The 20,356-nt window shown below is 47.6% G+C and overlaps 1 protein-coding gene across 1 annotated transcript in view; it reads right to left on the reverse strand.

Moving 5' to 3' along the window:
• Positions 1-19,751, reverse strand: part of wdr95 (WD40 repeat domain 95) — a 30,412-nt gene extending 10,661 nt beyond the window's left edge. Inside the window, 16 exon segments of the mRNA XM_054794808.1 lie at positions 463-568; positions 919-1,159; positions 1,225-1,294; positions 1,371-1,488; positions 3,536-3,582; positions 3,656-3,701; positions 3,788-3,880; positions 3,986-4,057; positions 4,110-4,357; positions 5,798-5,863; positions 15,703-15,780; positions 15,853-15,906; positions 16,033-16,056; positions 17,663-17,819; positions 19,131-19,209; positions 19,626-19,751. Coding sequence (XP_054650783.1) covers positions 463-568; positions 919-1,159; positions 1,225-1,294; positions 1,371-1,488; positions 3,536-3,582; positions 3,656-3,701; positions 3,788-3,880; positions 3,986-4,057; positions 4,110-4,357; positions 5,798-5,863; positions 15,703-15,780; positions 15,853-15,906; positions 16,033-16,056; positions 17,663-17,819; positions 19,131-19,198 — 1,488 coding nt within the window. The 5' untranslated portion in view covers positions 19,199-19,209; positions 19,626-19,751.
• Between the last annotated feature and the right edge of the window lie 605 nt (positions 19,752-20,356).

The following is a 20,356-nucleotide window of genomic DNA, read 5'->3' on the forward strand; positions in this document are numbered from 1 at the left end:
TTAGAAGGTTGTAAACAGGTTTCTGTGGTCTAACTATGAAAATATTCAATTTGTAAGTACGGAATCCTATTTTGTGGAAATTCACTTACAACTGTCGAGTCTGGACCCAATTAACCGTGATGAACGAGGGATTACTGTCTGCTAAAGTATGACAACTTCAAGTATTACCAACGTCAACGGTGTCCAAACGTTTTCCTCTGCGGGGGGCCACGTTGACATTTTTATGTATTTGTTAATCTTGTAAAAAGGCTTAAAAAAACATTTCAGCTTCTTCTCTTTACATTTTTCCTTTTAGCTCTATTTTTCCCCAATTTTGCTGAGTTTGTTTGGTTTAATTTTATTTCTCCAACTTACCACAGGCCAATAAATCACAAGCTGCGGGCCGCACTTTGGACAGCCCTGACCTACTTGAAGGCGTGAGAGAGTTTTCAGTATTAGAAATAAAAGCATGTGCGGACCCACTTTGGCTGTGTTGTCGACAGAAACCGAGAAGATTTGACTTTCTTCCGCTGAGGTGCGTAGGTAGGCGACAGGAGCGCCGTGACCTTTCAGAATTCCAGTCGGCTTCCTGAAAGAAAAACAAAGTTTTTAAATGTATTACCTTGACATGGAGGTACTGTTTTGGTTTTTTCTTATGTCCGTTTGAGTGTTTGTTAGCAGCAATACACAAACATGACTTGGTTGACGTTCATAAAACTTTATGGAGTGGTGGGGGCAGTGGCAAAGGAAGAATGCACTGATTTTTGGGTTGGGTCTGGTGTGGTCTGTTCAACATTTTGTTCATGTGAAGGAATAAGCAGGAGATGGACGTCTGTGAAGCAGTACAACTTGGTGCTGATGTGTGAGATAGTTTGGCCTTGGTGGAGGTACCATGCTAGTATCCATCATGAGATTGCAGTCATATAACGTTAGCCCCACCCAGAAGAATGAGGATTCCACATGCGTATGAGTCTGTCCATTCCTCCAGTAACCAGCAGGCTGAGCTTCTCGCAAAAGTCAAAGGTCTCCACGCCTTTGTGAACAGCAAACACCGTCTGGTCACATGATGCCCGGAGCTGTGGCGCCCAGCTCAGTTGGACCTTCGTGGTCTTTCCTTCATAGCAAGCCTCTCGGATTTTGCCGAGTTCCTGCTGGACGTCAGTTTGAGGCAGCAAGCAGCCTTTGGAAGCAAAAAGCTTCTCATGAAATGTCAAAGGTCGTCATGAGAAAGTATATTTTTGGTACCTATTACAAGAGACGAGGCCTCTTCGCCTGATGACGTGACGACAGCTCTCAAACTGGGAAGATATTTGACCTGAAGGTGGTGAAGAGGTTAAGACAAAGCCTGCTGTGGTTTGACGATGCAGAAAAAAGCCCATAAACATGCTCGCCTGCGTCACCCAGTCCTGATGAACCTTCCATCGCACAAACTTCACGTTTGGTGAGAGGGCTGCGGCGTCAATCGCTACGTTGGGCATCCTTCCAGTCTTTGGAGATGTATTCCATAACCTACAGGAACAAAAGTCGTGTAAAAGTATGCGGGTGGAAAATTGCTAGGTTGAATGCGCCCCACTATTCCATGTGGTGCCTTTTATACAGAATAACACAGCTGAAAAATGTCAGCTTTTACAGGGCGATAGATACTTGACTGATCTCCATCTTCCTGCAGCGCTGCAAAAATGTCAGAATCAACTTAACCACTTAAATCGCAAAATAAATAAAACAAGGCAAGACATGAGAGACAAGGAAAATCAGGAATAAATAAGAATAAATACACAAATAAATGTGGGACATCAAATTTGTCGTGCAATAATACATAATGAATAATAATAATACATCAGAACAGTAATACATCATCATTGAAAGTCCTGTCCTGTTTGTGTTTGTGTTTTTTATCGCTCCCCCTCTGTTGTGTTGAAAAGCTGCATGGCGTGGGGGCGCAATGATCTGCTCAGTCTTTCAGTGGAGCAGGACAGTGATAGTAATCTGCCACTGGAACTGCTCTTTAGTCAGGCATGATGCTGTGCATTGGATGATGCTGCACAGGCCGTGGAAAAGTGGCTATTGATGCTACCTCCAAAAGGTAGGAACATTGCCGGGGCGACTTTGTCCCCTCTCTTTCATCACGGCACCATTTATACAGAAAAGCAACATGGAAAAATAGCACAAAACACAAGCAGTGTAAAAGAGGCATCTTATACAGCATTACCTCAGAAGGTGGAACATTTCTGGCTGTCATTTGTTCCCTATTCCACATCGGAAGTGTTTATAGAGAATGGTGATATGGGAGAAAAGGTGGAAATATGTCACGCCTCGTCTTTGGCATTGTGGCGATGACCCCAGTTTGCAGAAAGCAGGCACCAATTGCAGGAAAAACGTATCTTTTAATGATAGCTGCAGCGCAGCGGCAGGAAAGACGGGTTTGCAGTAGCGTGTCAGGCTTTCACAACAAACACAATGCAACAACAAACTAAGATGCACGCACCTGAACTAAATAGAAGGAGAACTCAAATTAGCAACAGGTGCAAGTGATAAAGGAGAAAGCAAAGCAGGCAGACACAAACCAGGCAAAACAGGAAGTACTACCAAAATAAGAGCATAGAACAGGAACTAAGGCATAAAAGTGTAAACACACTAAACTGTCACGCAGGCTAACTCATAGATGGTGACAGAAATACATGCTTTTATGTGCAGTGTACAATGGGCTACTGAGGCTCCCACAGAAGGTTGAAATGTTCCTGGTCAAATCCATCCCCATCCTGTGTTGGTGCCTCGGAATAGGGACACGGGAAAAAAGGTGGAAAAATGTGTTACAGGCTGTGTAAAAGGTCATACTGATAGTACCTATGAAAGTGTAAAATTGCCAGGTGGACTTTGTCCCCTTAGTTTGTGTTGGTGCCTTTATACAGAGAAATGTTAAAAGGCTTTTTACAGGCAGTTTACAAGAGGCGACTAATACCTGCCCAAAAATTGCTCTATTGTTTGTCTATTCCATGTTGGTGCCTTTTATACAGAGAAATGTTAAAAGGCTTTTTACAGGCAGTTTACAAGAGGCGACTAATACCTGCCCAAAAATTGCTCTATTGTTTGTCTATTCCATGTTGGTGCCTTTTATACAGAGAAATGTTAAAAGGCTTTTTACAGGCAGTTTACAAGAGGCGACTAATACCTGCCCAAAAATTGCTCTATTGTTTGTCTATTCCATGTTGGTGCCTTTTGTACAGAATAGCCACACAGGAAAAAGGTGGGAAATGTTGGCTTTTACAGGCAGCCAAAAATGATAATGCCTCAAATGGTGGAAAATTGCCACATCTATGTTGCCCACTATGTTGGTGCCTTTCATACAGAATAGCAATATGCAAAAAAGGCAGGGAAATGGTACAGGCAGCATAAAAAGATGTTACCTACAAAGGAAGAAAATTGCTGCATTGGCTTGAATTCATGTCCCTGTTCTGTCTTGGTGCTTTTTGTACAGAGCACTGAAAATGCAGGCTTTTTTCAGGCAGTAAAAAATGTGGTTTACAAGTTTATTGGCAGCTTTAAGACGGTTGGTTACCTGAGGGTGTCTTCAACAGCGGATATCAAAATGATATTGACACATCCCTGGAAACGGACATAACAAGGAATTACAAGTGAGTGTCAATCAACAGAGTGATTAGGTTCCGCTAAGACTCACCTGGATGTCCCCATAAATGAAGCAGCATTGGTCAGGGCCTGTGTGGCTGGAAGTAAACACAAAAGTCACTCAGACGCTGGATGCTCCCTTGGTGTTGCGTTTTATGGTGTTGTGTTGTGTTGCGTTTTATACCTGCAGTCCAGCCTCAGCGGGACCGTGTCCAGGGCATTGATTTGGCAGTAAGGTTCCAGCGTGGACAGCTCGTAAAGTTGCATTTCTCTGTCGCTGTGATGGAACAAATAAAAAGGCCATAAAATGAGGAAGTACAGAGACGGGAGGTAAAAGATGATGTTACAGTCTAATGAATGACTCCATTTCACAGCGTGTTACCCTGTGCCAATGATCAGCTTGTTGTAGTCCGCCATGAGGGTGAAGTCACTTGCCCACTTCCTGGTTGTTTCACTCTGTGCCAGACCATGAAGATCAACTACACTTTTACACCTCTTTGTTACACAAGTTAAAACGTACAAACATGTGTTTGGTCCTCAGAAGCTGAAGTTGTGGACTCCAGCAGGAAACAGCTCCATCTTCTTGCACCGTCATGACAACGCCGTCGCGGCTGTTGTGGATATTGACCACGGGGCTGGCGGCATGGCGTCTAGTCCTCACGGTGGCCGGCAGCGCAAAGACGACACGCGTGCTGCATCTTGCTCGCTCCTCTTTTTCCTTGTACTCCTGCAGCATGTGTGCACTGAAGCTGCTCTGCGTTGGGAGGAGCATGAAGGAGACATTGTCTTATTCGGGACTGGCCATTCTAGTTCTAGGGAACAGTAGGTACACCTTAGGAGATCCGATACGACAGCTGCCTTTACAAAGACAATAAAAATTTAATATAATAAAACTTTACTGCTTTGCAACCAAAATTGTATTAAATTAAATGAAAGGGATAGTTGGGATTTTTTGACATCCCCGTCAGCAGTGTAACACATCAACAGTGACAACCTCCGCTTACCATCACGGTTCAGGGTGGAACATGCACTCACAGGTGGCTGACTAGAACATGCACTCACAGGTGGCTGACTAGAACATGCACTCACAGCTGGCTGACTAGAACATGCACTCACAGGTGGCTGATTAGAACATGCACTCACAGCTGGCTGACTAGAACATGCTCTTACAGGTGGCTGACTAGAACATGCACTCACATGTGGCTGACTAGAACATGCACTCACAGGTGGCTGACTAGAACATGCACTCACATGTGGCTGACTAGAACATGAACTCACAGGTGGCTGACTAGAACATGCACTCACAGGTGGCTGACTAGAACATGCTCTTACAGGTGGCTGACTAGAACATGCACTCACAGCTGGCTGACTAGAACATGCACTCACATGTGGCTGACTAGAACATGCACTCACAGGTGGCTGACTAGAACATGCACTCACAGGTGGCTGACTAGAACATGCTCTTACAGGTGGCTGACTAGAACATGCACTCACAGCTGGCTGACTAGAACATGCACTCACATGTGGCTGACTAGAACATGCACTCACAGGTGGCTGACTAGAACATGCACTCACAGGTGGCTGACTAGAACATGCTCTTACAGCTGGCTGACTAGAACATGCACTCACAGCTGGCTGACTAGAACATGCACTCACATGTGGCTGACTAGAACATGCACTCACAGCTGGCTGACTAGAACATGCACTCACAGGTGGCTGACTAGAACATGCACTCACAGGTGGCTGACTAGAACATGCTCTCACAGGTGGCTGACTAGAACATGCACTCACAGGTGGCTGACTAGAACATGCTCTTACAGGTGGCTGACTAGAACATGCACTCACATGTGGCTGACTAGAACATGCACTCACAGGTGGCTGACTAGAAGATGCTCTCACATGTGGCTGACTAGAACATGCATTCACAGGTGGCTGACTAGAACATGCACTCACAGGTGGCTGACTAGAACATGCTCTCACAGGTGGCTGACTAGTGTAGCGTATGAGGGGAGCGAAACAACAAGAATTTTCATTTGAATTCAATTTTAGCTCATTTTGGTGAATAAATGTGTACTTCTAATACTCGTGCGTACACCCAGCAGTATTCGTACCACAGTTTGAAAATGTGTGATTCAAAAAAAGACTCTTGGCACATTACGCTCCAAAACAACGACATGTTGGAGTATCTGCTTACCCATGAGATCCTTCCTTTCCCTGAGAAATCAATCTTCTTAAATAACCTTTCAATCAACACCTCATCCTGTGAAATTCAAGGAACAACAGATTGGACAAATGATTAAAGTCAACTTGTAGAAGGTTAAAGGTTAAAGTGCAGCACGGCCTACTGTGCCAAAGGCTTTAAAACGGGGGTCACCAACGTGGTGCCCACGGGCACCAGGTAGCCCCCACGACCACATGAGGCGCTGCAGGCCTGCTTTTCATTCAGGTTTTCAGTTAATAATGAAAGAACACGAGAAAGAAAAGTATTGTGAAACATAAAATGTGAGTTGTGGATACCAGCATTTTGTTAATGTTTTGGTAAAACAAGCATATTTGATTTGTTTGGGTTGAAATAAGCTATGAAAATCATTTCTACAAAAATGAGTAGCTCATGGCCATTTTCATTTTCTAAAAGTAACTCTCACAAGGAATAACGTTGGTGACCCCTGGTGTCAAAAGATCGATAAAAAGGGCAACACAATCAAGCATGTGCAACGTCATTCACATTCACGGCCCTGGGGGTTTCTGACGCGGTACTATGCTCAGGTACAAAACCAGACTTGGAAATGTTTAGGGTGTCCTGTTCTGATAAGAAGGAACTCATTTGATCGCTTATCAGACCTTCTAATAGGAAACGGAGACAGTCCTGAGAGATCTGCACAGGTCAGGTTGAGGAGGGGACCCTGTTCTGGGCATGCCCGGAACACCTCACCAGGGACGTATCCAGGAGGCATCAGAACTAGATACCCGGGCCACCACGACTGGCTCCTCTCCATGTGAAGGAGCAGCGGCTATACTCTGAGCCCCCCCCATTTGACCGAGCTCCTCACCTGCTCTCCTCATCTCTTAGGGTGAGTCCAGCCACCCAACAGAGGAAACTCATTTCAGCCGCTTGTGTCCACCATCTCATTCTTTCAGTCACGACCCAAAGCTCATGACCAAAGGTGAGGGTGGGTGTGACGAGTGGAGAGGGGGTTGGGACCCCAGAAGCAGAGGCAGGGAGCTTTAGCTGTAGTTCAACGCTTTAATGCAGGTGTGCAGGCAAAATTCCAGAATAACAGAAAGCAATGGTGCATTAAAAGGCAGAACGAGGAATCACCATGAAAATAGTCCAAAAACACAATAGAAGGAGCTGGCTGGGTAGCTGGGTAACAGCTGGGCTAGCCTGGTTAAAAGTGGAAGCTAGGCGATGACTGGTAGCGTGGTAGGAGTCCACGTTGGGGCAGGCAGCGGTTGTCAGAAACAAAGAACCAGCAGCGTCCAGCTGTAAGCAGTCAGCTTAAATGGATGGCGAGTAATCAGTTACAGGTGTGCCCAGCGTCCCCGCCTCCAGCCCGCTCACGGTGTGACTGCAAGGGGAAAAACACAGGCCAGGAGAAGGCAGGAACCAGAGCAACAGAGAGCTCAAAGACAGATCACTGACGAACGTGATAGTACCCCCCCCTTAATGGACGCCACCTGGCGGCTTACCTGGCTTCTCAGGGAATTGACTATAAAAGTCCGAGAGAAGAGTGGGGTCCAGAATGAGGGACCGGGAGATCAACGAGCGATCCTCAGGGCCGTACCCCTCCCAGTTCACTAAATACTGGAAACCCCTGCCCCTTCTTCTCACATCCAAAATGGCCTTGACCGTAAATGCTGGGTGGCCGTCAACCAACCTGGGAGGAGGAGGAGGCACCTCCGGAGGGCTAAGGGTGCTGGAGGAGACGGGCTTCAGGAGGGAGACGTGGAATGCCGGGTGTATCTTGAGGGATTCTGGGAGGCGGAGTAGGACCGAGGAGGGGTTCAGGACACGTTCAATGGGGTAAGGGCCGATGTATCTGGGTTGCAGCTTCTTAGATTCGGTGTGGAGAGGTAAGTCGCAGGATGATAGCCACACCCTTTGTCCCGGCTTGTACTCAGGAGCAATCGAGCGGTGGCAGTTGGCTAAACGCTGATTGCGTGTAGAAGTCCGTGCGAGGGCAGCTCGCATGTTGCGCCAGGCCCGGCGAGCGCGGCGCAGGTGTGCATCAACGGAGGGGACTGCCACTTCCGGCTCTAGCGAGGGGAACGCCGGGGGTTGGTATCCATAAGCCACGTGAAATGGAGAGAGGCCCGTGGCAGCGCTGATAAGGGTGTTGCGTGCATATTCGATCCATGGTAAATTGAAGGACCAGGAGACGGGTTGTAGATGGCAGACGCAGCGGATGGCGGCCTCCAAATCCTGGTTGGCTCGTGCTGTTTGACCATTGGTCTGGGGGTGATAGCCTGAGGACAAGCTGGGCGAAGCTCCAAGGGATTTACAGAAAGCCTTCCAGACTGCCGATGTAAATTGCGGCCCCCTGTCCGAGACCACGTCCAGGGGGATACCATGGAGTCGGAAGGCATGGGAAACAAGTAGGTCCGAAGTTTCGAGTGCTGAAGGGAACTTGGGGAGGGCGACGAAGTGAGCCATCTTGGAGAAGCGGTCCACTATAGTGAGGATGACTGTCTTGCCGTTGGATGGGGGTAGTCCTGTAACAAAATCCAGTGCAATGTGGGACCAAGGGCGGGAGGGGATGGGAAGCGGCCGGAGAAGGCCCGCCGGGGCCTGGTGAGACGACTTGTTCCGGGCGCAAATGGGACAGGCGGCCACGAATTCCCGGACATCAGCTCGAAGGGAGGGCCACCAGAATCGCTGCGACAGAAGGAACGTGGTGCGGGAGACTCCAGGGTGGCACGCCATCTTCGACTCGTGTGCCCACTGAAGGACCTCGGGGCGAAGTTTCGGGACGACAAACAGCCGGTTAGCAGGGCATCCTTCAGGAGCAGTGACTTCCTTGATAGAGTTGACCACCTGCTTCTCAATATCCCACTGAAGGGCACCAAGAATACGGGACTGTGGGATAATAAATTCCTGGCGGGGTTCCTCTGGGAAAGGAGAATGTAGTCGGGAGAGAGCGTCTGGTTTACTGTTCAGAGAGCCCGGGCGGTAAGTCAGGGTGAAGTTAAATCGGGTGAGGAAAAGGGCCCACCGTGCCTGTCGGGGGTTGAGGCGCTGGGCCGCACGAAGGTATGCCAGGTTCTTGTGGTCCGTGTGCACAATAAAGGGGAGCTCCGAGCCCTCCAGCCAGTGCCTCCACTCCTGCAGCGCTAAGATGACGGCCAATAACTCCCTGTTGCCAATGTCATAGTTGTGTTCCGCAGGGGTCAGGCGACGAGAGAAGAAGGCGCAGGGGTGCAGCTTCTGGTCGATGGTGGAGCGTTGGGAGAGGACGGCCCCTACGCCTGTGTCAGAGGCGTCAACCTCGACGACAAATTGAGAAGAGGGGTTGGGGTGAATAAGCACAGGAGCAATAGTAAATAAAGATTTTAGCTTAGTAAATGCTGAATCAGACTCTGGGGACCATGTAAAAGGGGTTTTAACAGATGTGAGCTTCGTCAAAGGTTCTGTGACACGGCTGAAGTTTCTAATGAACCGACGATAGAAGTTGGCAAAGCCTAGGAACCTTTGAAGGAGCTTCCTTGATGTAGGAGCGGGCCAATCGACCACAGCCTGAATCTTGGCCGGGTCGGGACTAAGTTGACCACGTTCCACAATGAAGCCCAGGAAGGAAACTGTAGGGGTGTGGAAAGAGCACTTCTCTGCCTTGACAAATAATTTGTTTTCTAGTAGCCTTTGGAGGACCAACCGAACGTGTTGAATGTGTTCCTCAAGTGAGGAGGAGAAAATGAGTATGTCGTCTAAATAGACAAAAATAAATCGGCCTAGCATATCCCGAAGGACATCATTTATAAAACTCTGAAAAACGGCAGGGGCGTTGGTGAGCCCAAAAGGCATGACTAAATATTCGAAAAGTCCGAGGGGAGTATTAAACGCAGTTTTCCATTCATCACCCTCTCGGATGCGAACCAGATGGTAGGCGCAACGGAGATCGAGCTTGGAAAATATTTTAGCAGTATGAAGGGGGTTAAAGGCAGAGTCCAGTAATGGCAGAGGGTATTTGTTCTTAACAGTAATATCATTGAGTGAGCGGTAGTCAACACAAGGTCGTAGAGATTTGTCCTTTTTATCAACAAAAAAAAATCCAGCAGCTAATGGTGACGAGGAGGGGCGAATGAGGCCGGCCGCAAGAGATGTGGAGATGTATTGTTCTAAGGCTTCCCTCTCAGGTTTGGAGATGTTATATAGCCGAGCGGATGGTAACGCAGCACCTGGGAGAAGTTCAATGGCGCAGTCGTATGGCCGGTGAGGAGGAAGTGACTGGGCTCTCTCACTGCTAAATACCTCCCGAAGGTCGTGATAAACAGGGGGAATGGAGGAAAGGTCAATCTTTTCAGGTGGCTTTATATGCGCGGGCGAAGAGCGTGGGCATGCGGATTTAAGACAGTGAGAATGACAGAAAACACTCCAGTTAATAATGGTAGCCTTAGCCCAGTCAATGTGTGGGTTGTGTTTAAGTAGCCATGTAAGCCCGAGCACAACGGGTGCCGCGCGGGAAGGGATGACATAAAAGTGCATAGATTCAAGATGATTACCTGAGACACGGAGAAAAAGTGGAACGGTTTGGTGTGTAACGGTCGCTAGGTGGCGCCCATCAAGGGAGTGCACTACTTTGGACACAGGTAATTTAGTTACAGGAATGCTAAATTGTGTAACAAAGGACTCGTCAACAAAGCTGTCATCTGCTCCGGAATCAATGAAAGTGTAAACATCTATTTGTCCATCAGACCAGGAGAGTGTACCTGGGAGTTGTAGTCTGCCTGCCGTGTCCGATGAGGAAGTAATGCCAGGGGGCGTGTCCGTGGGAGAGCGTGGAGGGCTGGGATGGGAAGCTTGAGTGCGTGGGCTGTCGGGGCGGACGGGACAGCGGGAGATGGTATGACCATCCTGGCCGCAGTAGATGCATAGACGTAGAAGTCTACGTCGGTTCCTCTCGGCGGGAGTGAGGCGACTTCCTCCCAGCTGCATGGGCTCGTCAAACCTTGGTGCCGGAGGAGAGTCGAGAGTGGACTGGCGAGGCGGGTTGTGGTGAGCAGGGTATCCGCCATGGCCGTATCCAGGAGTTGAGCGTCCCTTGTCCGCCTTGCGATCGTTGAGTCGCTTCTCAATGCGAATCGCCAACGCGATGAGGTCATCGAGGTTCGCAGGAGCCTCCAGAGGGATCATCTGGTCCTTGATGGTGTCGGCGAGCCCGTCGAAGAAAACGTCTAGCAGAGCAGGGGCGTTCCAGTCGCTCTCCGCCGCGAGCGCGCGGAACTCGATGGCGTAATCCATTGCGCCGCGGCGTCCCTGCCGTAGTCGTAGCAGAGAGCGCGCCGCTTCGCGGCCGGGGGGGGTCCGCTGGAATACCTGTTCCATGGCTTTGGCGAAGGCGGCGTAGGATGAGCAGATGGGAGATCGGCGACTCCACTCCGCCGTGGCCCACGCTCCTGCCCTTCCGGTTAGGTGGGACGTGACAAAGGCGACCCGTGCTCGCTCGGAACGGAAGGCTGCCGCTTGAAGCTCGAAGTGTAGTTCGCATTGAGTGAGAAAAGATCTTACGTCGCCAGAGTCTCCGGAGAACCTTTCAGGCTTGGACAGCAGCGGGCCGCATGCAGGTGAGTTGGCGTCGGACGTGGGTGGGAGGTCGGTGGGTGATTCTGAGTTAGCTGGCGGCGCCGTGGCTGAGGCGTCGTGTTGCAGGACAGTCAAGACAGCGGAAAGTTGAGCCTCCAGAGCATGCATACGGGCGTCTTGTCTGTCTGACATGTCTTTTACACATGCACCCAAAGCGTTTAACTGTTCTTCTTGCTTTCCCAGGCGTTGCGCCTGGTGGCGTAGTGCCAGTTTTACGGGCTCAGACTCTGCGGGGTCCATAATCCTTTTGGCTGGTTCTTTCTGTGACGAGTGGAGAGGGGGTTGGGACCCCAGAAGCAGAGGCAGGGAGCTTTAGCTGTAGTTCAACGCTTTAATGCAGGTGTGCAGGCAAAATTCCAGAATAACAGAAAGCGATGGTGCAGAAAAAGGCAGAACGAGGAATCACCATGAAAATAGTCCAAAAACACAATAGAAGGAGCTGGCTGGGTAGCTGGGTAACAGCTGGGCTAGCCTGGTTAAAAGTGGAAGCTAGGCGATGACTGGTAGCGTGGTAGGAGTCCACGTTGGGGCAGGCAGCGGTTGTCAGAAACAAAGAACCAGCAGCGTCCAGCTGTAAGCAGTCAGCTTAAATGGATGGCGAGTAATCAGTTACAGGTGTGCCCAGCGTCCCCGCCTCCAGCCCGCTCACGGTGTGACTGCAAGGGGAAAAACACAGGCCAGGAGAAGGCAGGAACCAGAGCGACAGAGAGCTCAAAGACAGATCACTGACGAACGTGACAGGTGGGAACATAAATGGGGGGGTAAACTGAGAGCTTTGCCTTCCAGCTCAGTACTCGCTTCACCAGGACGGTCCGGTACAGCGACCGCATCACTGCAGACGCTGCGCCGACCCACCTGTCGACCTCACGCTCCAACTCGTGAACAAGACCCCGAGATACTTGAACTCCTCCGCCTAGGGCAGGACCTCATTCCCAAACCGGAGGGAGCAACCCACCCTTTTCTCACTGAGAACCTCAGATTTGGAGGTGTTGAGTCTCATCCCAGAAGCTTCACACTCAGCTGAAAAGCACCCGATGAGGCCATCAGGACCATATCGTCTGGGAATAGCAGAGACCAGATCCTAAACCGGATCCCCCCAATGCCTTGGCTGTACCTAGAAATTCTGTCCATAGGCCAACATTCAGGGTTTGCCAGAACCTCCTCGAGGCCCACTAAAACTCATGCCCCATGGCTTCACCAAACTCTTCTCACCCCTGAGTACTTGCCTCAACCACCGCCGAAGCTGTCCAGCCTGCTGGTACCTGTCAGCTGCTTCAGGAGTTCTGTGAGCCCAGTTAAGTTCAGTGTTCATGACTCCACCATAACAAAGACACTGGACAAAAACGGCCTGCATGGCAGAGTTCCAAGACCAAAACCACTGCTGAACAAAAACAACATTAAGGCTCGTCTCAATTTTGCCAGAAAACATCTTGATGATCCCCAAGACCTTTGGGAAAATACTCTGTGGTCTGACGAGACAAAAGTTGGACTTTTTGGAAGGTGTGTGTCCCATTACATCTGGCATTTCAGAAAAAGAACATCACAGCAACAGTAAAATATGGAGGTGGTAGTGTGATGGTGTTGGAACTGTACATAAATTAACAAGCAATATAATTATCACTCATATATCTTAGTAGTGCTAAAGTGTGTTGCCCTTTAGAAATGTTTGTTTTAGGAATGCTGCTGTGACCCTGCAACAGAGAAGGTGGCGACTCATGGCACCCCCGTGTCTGTTGACGCCGAGGCTGCAGTCGCAGACCAACCGATGTCCTTCAAGGCTGTGCTGAAATGTGCGTCGTAACACACGTGTATTACAGATAATCACCACAGAGACACACACATAGACAAAACAAGTACAGTTGTGCAGCTGCATGCTTACCCCCCCCCCCTTAGAGTTGCACAACCATGTAGTTAGGGAATACCCAAATAAAAAAGAGGAAGCACGGGGAGCGTATCCAGAGCGGTGTGGGAAGGTAACTCGGCTACGTTCCTCCGTTCTCCTCGCGAGTAAAAAGATATGCTTGTTGTCTTGTCTCTTCTGTCATTTTGCTGTGTTTTACAAGCGTCACAGGAGTTTGAACCTGACAGATGGTCTTCAGGACCTGGAAGACTTGCTGTGATCAATGGAAGCATGAGTTCTGCTGAAGGAGAATGTTGGTGACCTCAAGCTGAAAGCAACTTGGGTTCTGCAGCAGGACAATGATCCAAAACACACCAGCAAGTCCACCTCTGAAGACTTTGGAGTTGTCTAGTCCAAGTCGTGACCTGAATCCTCTTGAGATGCCGTGGCATGACCTTCAAAAGGAAAAGCTCCAATGTGGCTGAATGACAACAATTCTGCTAAATTCCTGCGTAAACGCCTAAAATATGTAAGAACAAAAAACAAACATGTCTTCTGAAATGATCATCTTCTTTATTTATTACATTTGTTTTGTTATTTTAGTTGTAGTTTTTATTCAATGTTTTTCTTTTACATGAAACCTTTGACTGAAAGCAGTAACATATAAGAAGGTGACTACCATAATCATATTTGGATGTATGTGAAGGTCATAATGTGTGACAACATTTCACGCAGTCCCTATCAGGAAGTCGTGAGCAGCCCTGATTTGTAAGCGCTTTGTGTCCTGCAAGGGACGGCTTGTATTTCAATCTCTTACGTTTCTTAGAGACCGCCTGCTCTGCTCAGGTGTAACGTGATGAGCGTGACGTCTCGTGTGGTTGACACGGCGACTGAGGACGTTTGCAGCCCTCTGCAACTCAACTCTTATTCTTCTTTTTTAACCAGTCACCACTAGAATGCCCTTGAGGGGAACGACTCGCTCTTCATCTGCATCAGGAAGGTTGGAAACCCAAAAGGTTGCCAGGTAGTCTTCGTTTATACCGCCCTCGATTATTTTGTTAAATTGCTTACGTCATCTCCTGTCGTTGCTCTGTATTATTTGTAATCTCTCGGGACGAGACGTTGCACATCGAATTGTAGTCTTATTCTTGTTGATTAGATGTTTACTGTTGCCATGGCGACAGTGGCTACCTGTGGCAGTTTTTTCTTCTTGCAATATAACTTTATATCTTTTACAAAAATAATGTATTTTTTCTTTATTTCAACATTTTGACTGAAATGACATTTTTCCTCATTTTACAAGTTTATTGTCATATTTTTTCAAATTAGAAATCGATTTTTTCTTCGTAATATTTTGACTTTACTCTGACTTTTTTTCTGTATAATTTTTCAAATATTTCAACTTCTTTTCTCCTGATATTTTGACTTCATTCCCATGTTATGCATTTCCCCCCCAACCTAAGTTTCCAAAAATTGCAACTTTATTAATTAAGAACCTCACGCTCCAACTCGTGAACAAGACCCCGAGATACTTGAACTCCTCCGCCTAGGGCAGGACCTCATTCCCAAACCGGAGGGAGCAACCCACCCTTTTCTCACTGAGAACCTCAGATTTGGAGGTGTTGAGTCTCATCCCAGAAGCTTCACACTCAGCTGAAAAGCACCCGATGAGGCCATCAGGACCATATCGTCTGGGAATAGCAGAGACCAGATCCTAAACCGGATCCCCCCAATGCCTTGGCTGTACCTAGAAATTCTGTCCATAGGCCAACATTCAGGGTTTGCCAGAACCTCCTCGAGGCCCACTAAAACTCATGCCCCATGGCTTCACCAAACTCTTCTCACCCCTGAGTACTTGCCTCAACCACCGCCGAAGCTGTCCAGCCTGCTGGTACCTGTCAGCTGCTTCAGGAGTTCTGTGAGCCCAGGGAAAAGCCAGACCACCAGGTGCTCAGCTGGTGCCCCTCCTCCGGGCCTGGCTCCACGGTGAGGCCCCGGTGTCCTACGTGTGGGCGAGGTACGAGCCCTCATTTTGTTGTTTCTCACTGTCTATGAGGTGCCTAGAAAAGCCCTCCCTAAACAGAGGAGGTTTGCCCCATCACCTATTGCCTGCTTACAGCAACGACCTAAGATCTCTCCCCCAAAGATTGTCTCATTCAACAGGAAGAGTGGTCACTAACAAGTTATTCTGCCGCCAAGCAGGCAAAGGACCTAATGTTATGCAAGACGGTGATTCACAAGCCATGCCAGCGCAATGACAACAACCCTACTGTGACCCCCCCAGTGGACACGCCCACCAGCAACATAAATAGGAAAACTCTACACCTGAAATTATAGAAGGGAAGAAGCCTTTTGGACTAAAGGCTCAAAGGTTCAAAGACAAAATTCCAGCTGCCTTTTTGGATGACCAAGGATGTGTGCAGACATATTGAAGGTGAAATGACACCAGTGGGAGTCTTACCGTGGCTGGCAAACATTTCTTCACCACGCGGATAAAACTCTTCACGTCAACGGACTTCAAGCTGTCTTTTCCCAGTTCCTTTTAGGAAGTAAAACAAAATCAAACCTACTTGAAAATGAACAAACAGCAGCATCATTAAAAGATGCATACCTCAAATGCCAGTTTCATCTTTTGGAGGCAATCAAGCGATAAGCTTTCATCAGTCTTGCCGTGGGGGGGATTAAAAGTCATTAGGAGATAACATTGGACATTTTCCATCATGCATGTTGAATCAGTTATGTGCTTGAGCAGCACAGTACAACTCACATGTAAAAACACATTTCCACTCACCAGGCAGTTGACCTCATCCGAGTGCTTAAAAACACAAATGAAAACACCTTAAATACAAAATCAACTCATTTTTTTGTTTTACTGCAATGTAAGAAAAGCGGTTAAATGTTAAAGTCGGCATAAACGGTTGATAGGCGGTTCATAAAAGGCTGTCATTTGATTGGATTTTGTTGGTATTGTCACATCGTCGGGCAGCACAGTGGTCTCGTGGTTAGCATGTTGGCCACATAGGCAGGAGATTTGGAAGATCTGGGTTCCAATCTCCGTGCATGTTCTCCCGTGTGTGTGTGGGTTTTCTCCGGGTACTCCGGTTTCCTCCCACATTCCCAAAACATGCATGTTAGCTTCATTGGAAACTCTAAGTTGTCCATAGGTATGAATGTGAGTGTGAATGCTTGCTTGTCTGTATGTGGCCTGCATACCCCCGTGACCCGAGTAGCAGCGTAGAAGACGGATGGATGTTACATTGTCTTTTGCTGTTGTGTTTAGAATTGTAATTGTAGAGACAAATATTTATTTTGCCTAAAATTGTTTTATTATTTTTATTCTTTTATTATAAACCATCCGTCCATCCATCTTCTATGCCGCTTATCCTCACTAGGGTTGCAGGTATGCTGGAGCCTATCCCAGCTGACTTTGTGCAAGAGGCGGGGTACACCCTGGACTGGTGGCCAGCCAAGGGCAGGGCACATACAGACAAACATGGACAACTTAGAGCTGGGGTCACCAAGGTTTGTCCTTGTGAGATACTTTTACAAAATGAAAATGGCCAAGAGCTACTCATTTTTGTAACATTTATTTTCAGAGCTTATTTTAAACCCAAACAAAGCAAATATGCTTGTTTTACCAGAACATGAACAAAATGCTGGTGTCCACAACTCACATGTTGTATTTCACAATGCATTTCTTTCTACTGTTCTTTCATTATTAACTGGAAACCTGAATGAAAAGCAGGCTTGCGGGTACCTCATGTGGTCGTGGGGGCTACCTGGTGCCCGTGGGCACCACGTTGGTGACCCCTGACTTAGAGTCTCCAGTGAAGCTAACATGCATGTTTTTGGAATGTGGGAGGAAAGCGGAGTACCCGGAGAACCCACGCACGCACGGGGAGAACATGCAAACTCCACACAGAGATGCCCAGTGGAGATTCCAACCCAGTATCCTGACCTTGTGGCCGACATGCTAACCACTTATCCACCGTGCGGCCCCGATTATGATCATGATCAACAAATTAAAGGCAAAAATCACTAAATCATTCAATGATATTGAAAAATGTCAGGTATTGTAAAATCAGTGCAGATCGGCATTACTGGCCATGTATTAACTCGGTATCAGCTCAATACCAAAATTTGCAGTATCACCCAACCCTGTGTGTGTGTGTTTGTGTATCTTTGGAGCAAAGCATAATGACCCTCATCAGGGGGGTGTATGTTCTGAAAGTAAAACAGGTCACCAGGGAGATTTATTGAAGCACTCGCTGGTTCTCAGGTACTCAGACTGTGACGTTAGTGACACCTTGAGGCTAAAACAGGCATTGTAAATCAAGTGTTACATAATGGAGGCCTTTCATGAGAAGGTCAGTTTGGTTGACATTTAAAAAGGGTCACATTCGCTTCCCTCGAGTCCGAACCTTGAAGCTGAGAGTGGGATCGATGGCTCGGTGTTGCGCCCTGGAGACCGAGCGTCTTCGCCCGTTCCGCCTGAGCTGCTCTTGCACAAACCATCCAGGTTGCTCCCCCTTATCCTCGTTGCCTGAGCAGCCTGAGCACTGTAACTTGGAGAGAAAGCTGGGAGAATGGAAAGGTTATGTGGGTTATTGTGACTCAGTCGAAGTGAGCAATCCACGCCTGGGCTGTTCAACCAACCATCAGTGACCGTCCTGCACGCCAACATAGATTGTCTATTCAACACATCAGCCAATATTCAAAGATTGTCTACATAACAGCAGCAATGCTCACTACTAAGCAGCAAGCAGTGTGCTAAGACACGTTTCTGAGTGATTGCCCTGTCCGCCAACACAGATGGGCAACTGCAGGGGTGTCCAAACTACGGCCCGGGACCATTTGTCGCTCGCTGCATTGCAGGGGAGGTGCAGCCTTTCAGTGCATTTGGGGGGCCAGCATTTCAGGAGATGTTGGAGGTGCTTGGCGGGTGGCGCAAGTCGCCTGGGAGGGCGTGCATGCGCATGTCACGGGCAGCGGTTTCTGAGCTGTGTGGCCGAGTGGAGGAGGACATTCTGCAACGTTGCATTTTATGCTGCAACTCAGCTGCGGTCCAGCTCAAATATGAGCCCCCACATTAGTTTACCAATACACTACATGACCGTGTGTGCGCGTGTAGGTTTTATTGCAGTTGTTTTTTTTCTTAACAGAGATGGGCTATATCAGGGGTGTCCAATGTACTGCCCGGGGGGCCATTTGCGGCCCGCCGCACATTCTAAAAATGTAATTTAACAAGGAAACTTAGAAAAACAACAACAGCAGCAAAAATGGGAAAATCAGTCAAAAGTGAAAATATTAGAGGGAGAGTTGTCATCTAGCAAGGAAAAAAAGCCATCATTTCTCAAGAATAAAGTCATAGTTGAGCAAAGATGTCATTTTGGTAGCATGATGTTGAAATATTCTTAATTCTTAATTAATAAAGTTGCAATTTTTGGAAACTTAGGTTGGGGGGGAAATGCATAACATGGGAATGAAGTCAAAATATCAGGAGAAAAGAAGTTGAAATATTTGAAAAATTATACAGAAAAAAAGTCAGAGTAAAGTCAAAATATTACGAAGAAAAAATCGATTTCTAATTTGAAAAAATATGACAATAAACTTGTAAAATGAGGAAAAATGTCATTTCAGTCAAAATGTTGAAATAAAGAAAAAATACATTATTTTTGTAAAAGATATAAAGTTATATTGCAAGAAGAAAAAACTGCCACAGGTAGCCACTGTCGCCATGGCAACAGTAAACATCTAATCAACAAGAATAAGACTACAATTCGATGTGCAACGTCTCGTCCCGAGAGATTACAAATAATACAGAGCAACGACAGGAGATGACGTAAGCAATTTAACAAAATAATCGAGGGCGGTATAAACGAAGACTACCTGGCAACCTTTTGGGTTTCCAACCTTCCTGATGCAGATGAAGAGCGAGTCGTTCCCCTCAAGGGCATTCTAGTGGTGACTGGTTAAAAAAGAAGAATAAGAGTTGAGTTGCAGAGGGCTGCAAACGTCCTCAGTCGCCGTGTCAACCACACGAGACGTCACGCTCATCACGTTACACCTGAGCAGAGCAGGCGGTCTCTAAGAAACGTAAGAGATTGAAATACAAGCCGTCCCTTGCAGGACACAAAGCGCTTACAAATCAGGGCTGCTCACGACTTCCTGATAGGGACTGCGTGAAATGTTGTCACACATTATGACCTTCACATACATCCAAATATGATTATGGTAGTCACCTTCTTATATGTTACTGCTTTCAGTCAAAGGTTTCATGTAAAAGAAAAACATTGAATAAAAACTACAACTAAAATAACAAAACAAATGTAATAAATAAAGAAGATGATCATTTCAGAAGACATGTTTGTTTTTTGTTCTTACATATTTTAGGCGTTTACGCAGGAATTTAGCAGAATTGTTGTCATTCAGCCACATTGGAGCTTTTCCTTTTGAAGGTCATGCCACGGCATCTCAAGAGGATTCAGGTCACGACTTGGACTAGACCACTCCAAAGTCTTCAGAGGTGGACTTGCTGGTGTGTTTTGGATCATTGTCCTGCTGCAGAACCCAAGTTGCTTTCAGCTTGAGGTCACCAACATTCTCCTTCAGCAGAACTCATGCTTCCATTGATCACAGCAAGTCTTCCAGGTCCTGAAGACCATCTGTCAGGTTCAAACTCCTGTGACGCTTGTAAAACACAGCAAAATGACAGAAGAGACAAGACAACAAGCATATCTTTTTACTCGCGAGGAGAACGGAGGAACGTAGCCGAGTTACCTTCCCACACCGCTCTGGATACGCTCCCCGTGCTTCCTCTTTTTTATTTGGGTATTCCCTAACTACATGGTTGTGCAACTCTAAGGGGGGGGTAAGCATGCAGCTGCACAACTGTACTTGTTTTGTCTATGTGTGTGTCTCTGTGGTGATTATCTGTAATACACGTGTGTTACGACGCACATTTCAGCACAGCCTTGAAGGACATCGGTTGGTCTGCGACTGCAGCCTCGGCGTCAACAGACACGGGGGTGCCATGAGTCGCCACCTTCTCTGTTGCGAGGTCACAGCAGCATTCCTAAAACAAACATTTCTAAAGGGCAACACACTTTAGCACT

This window comes from Dunckerocampus dactyliophorus, chromosome 12, assembly GCF_027744805.1.
Source record: "Dunckerocampus dactyliophorus isolate RoL2022-P2 chromosome 12, RoL_Ddac_1.1, whole genome shotgun sequence".
Taxonomy (NCBI): Eukaryota; Metazoa; Chordata; class Actinopteri; order Syngnathiformes; family Syngnathidae; genus Dunckerocampus; species Dunckerocampus dactyliophorus.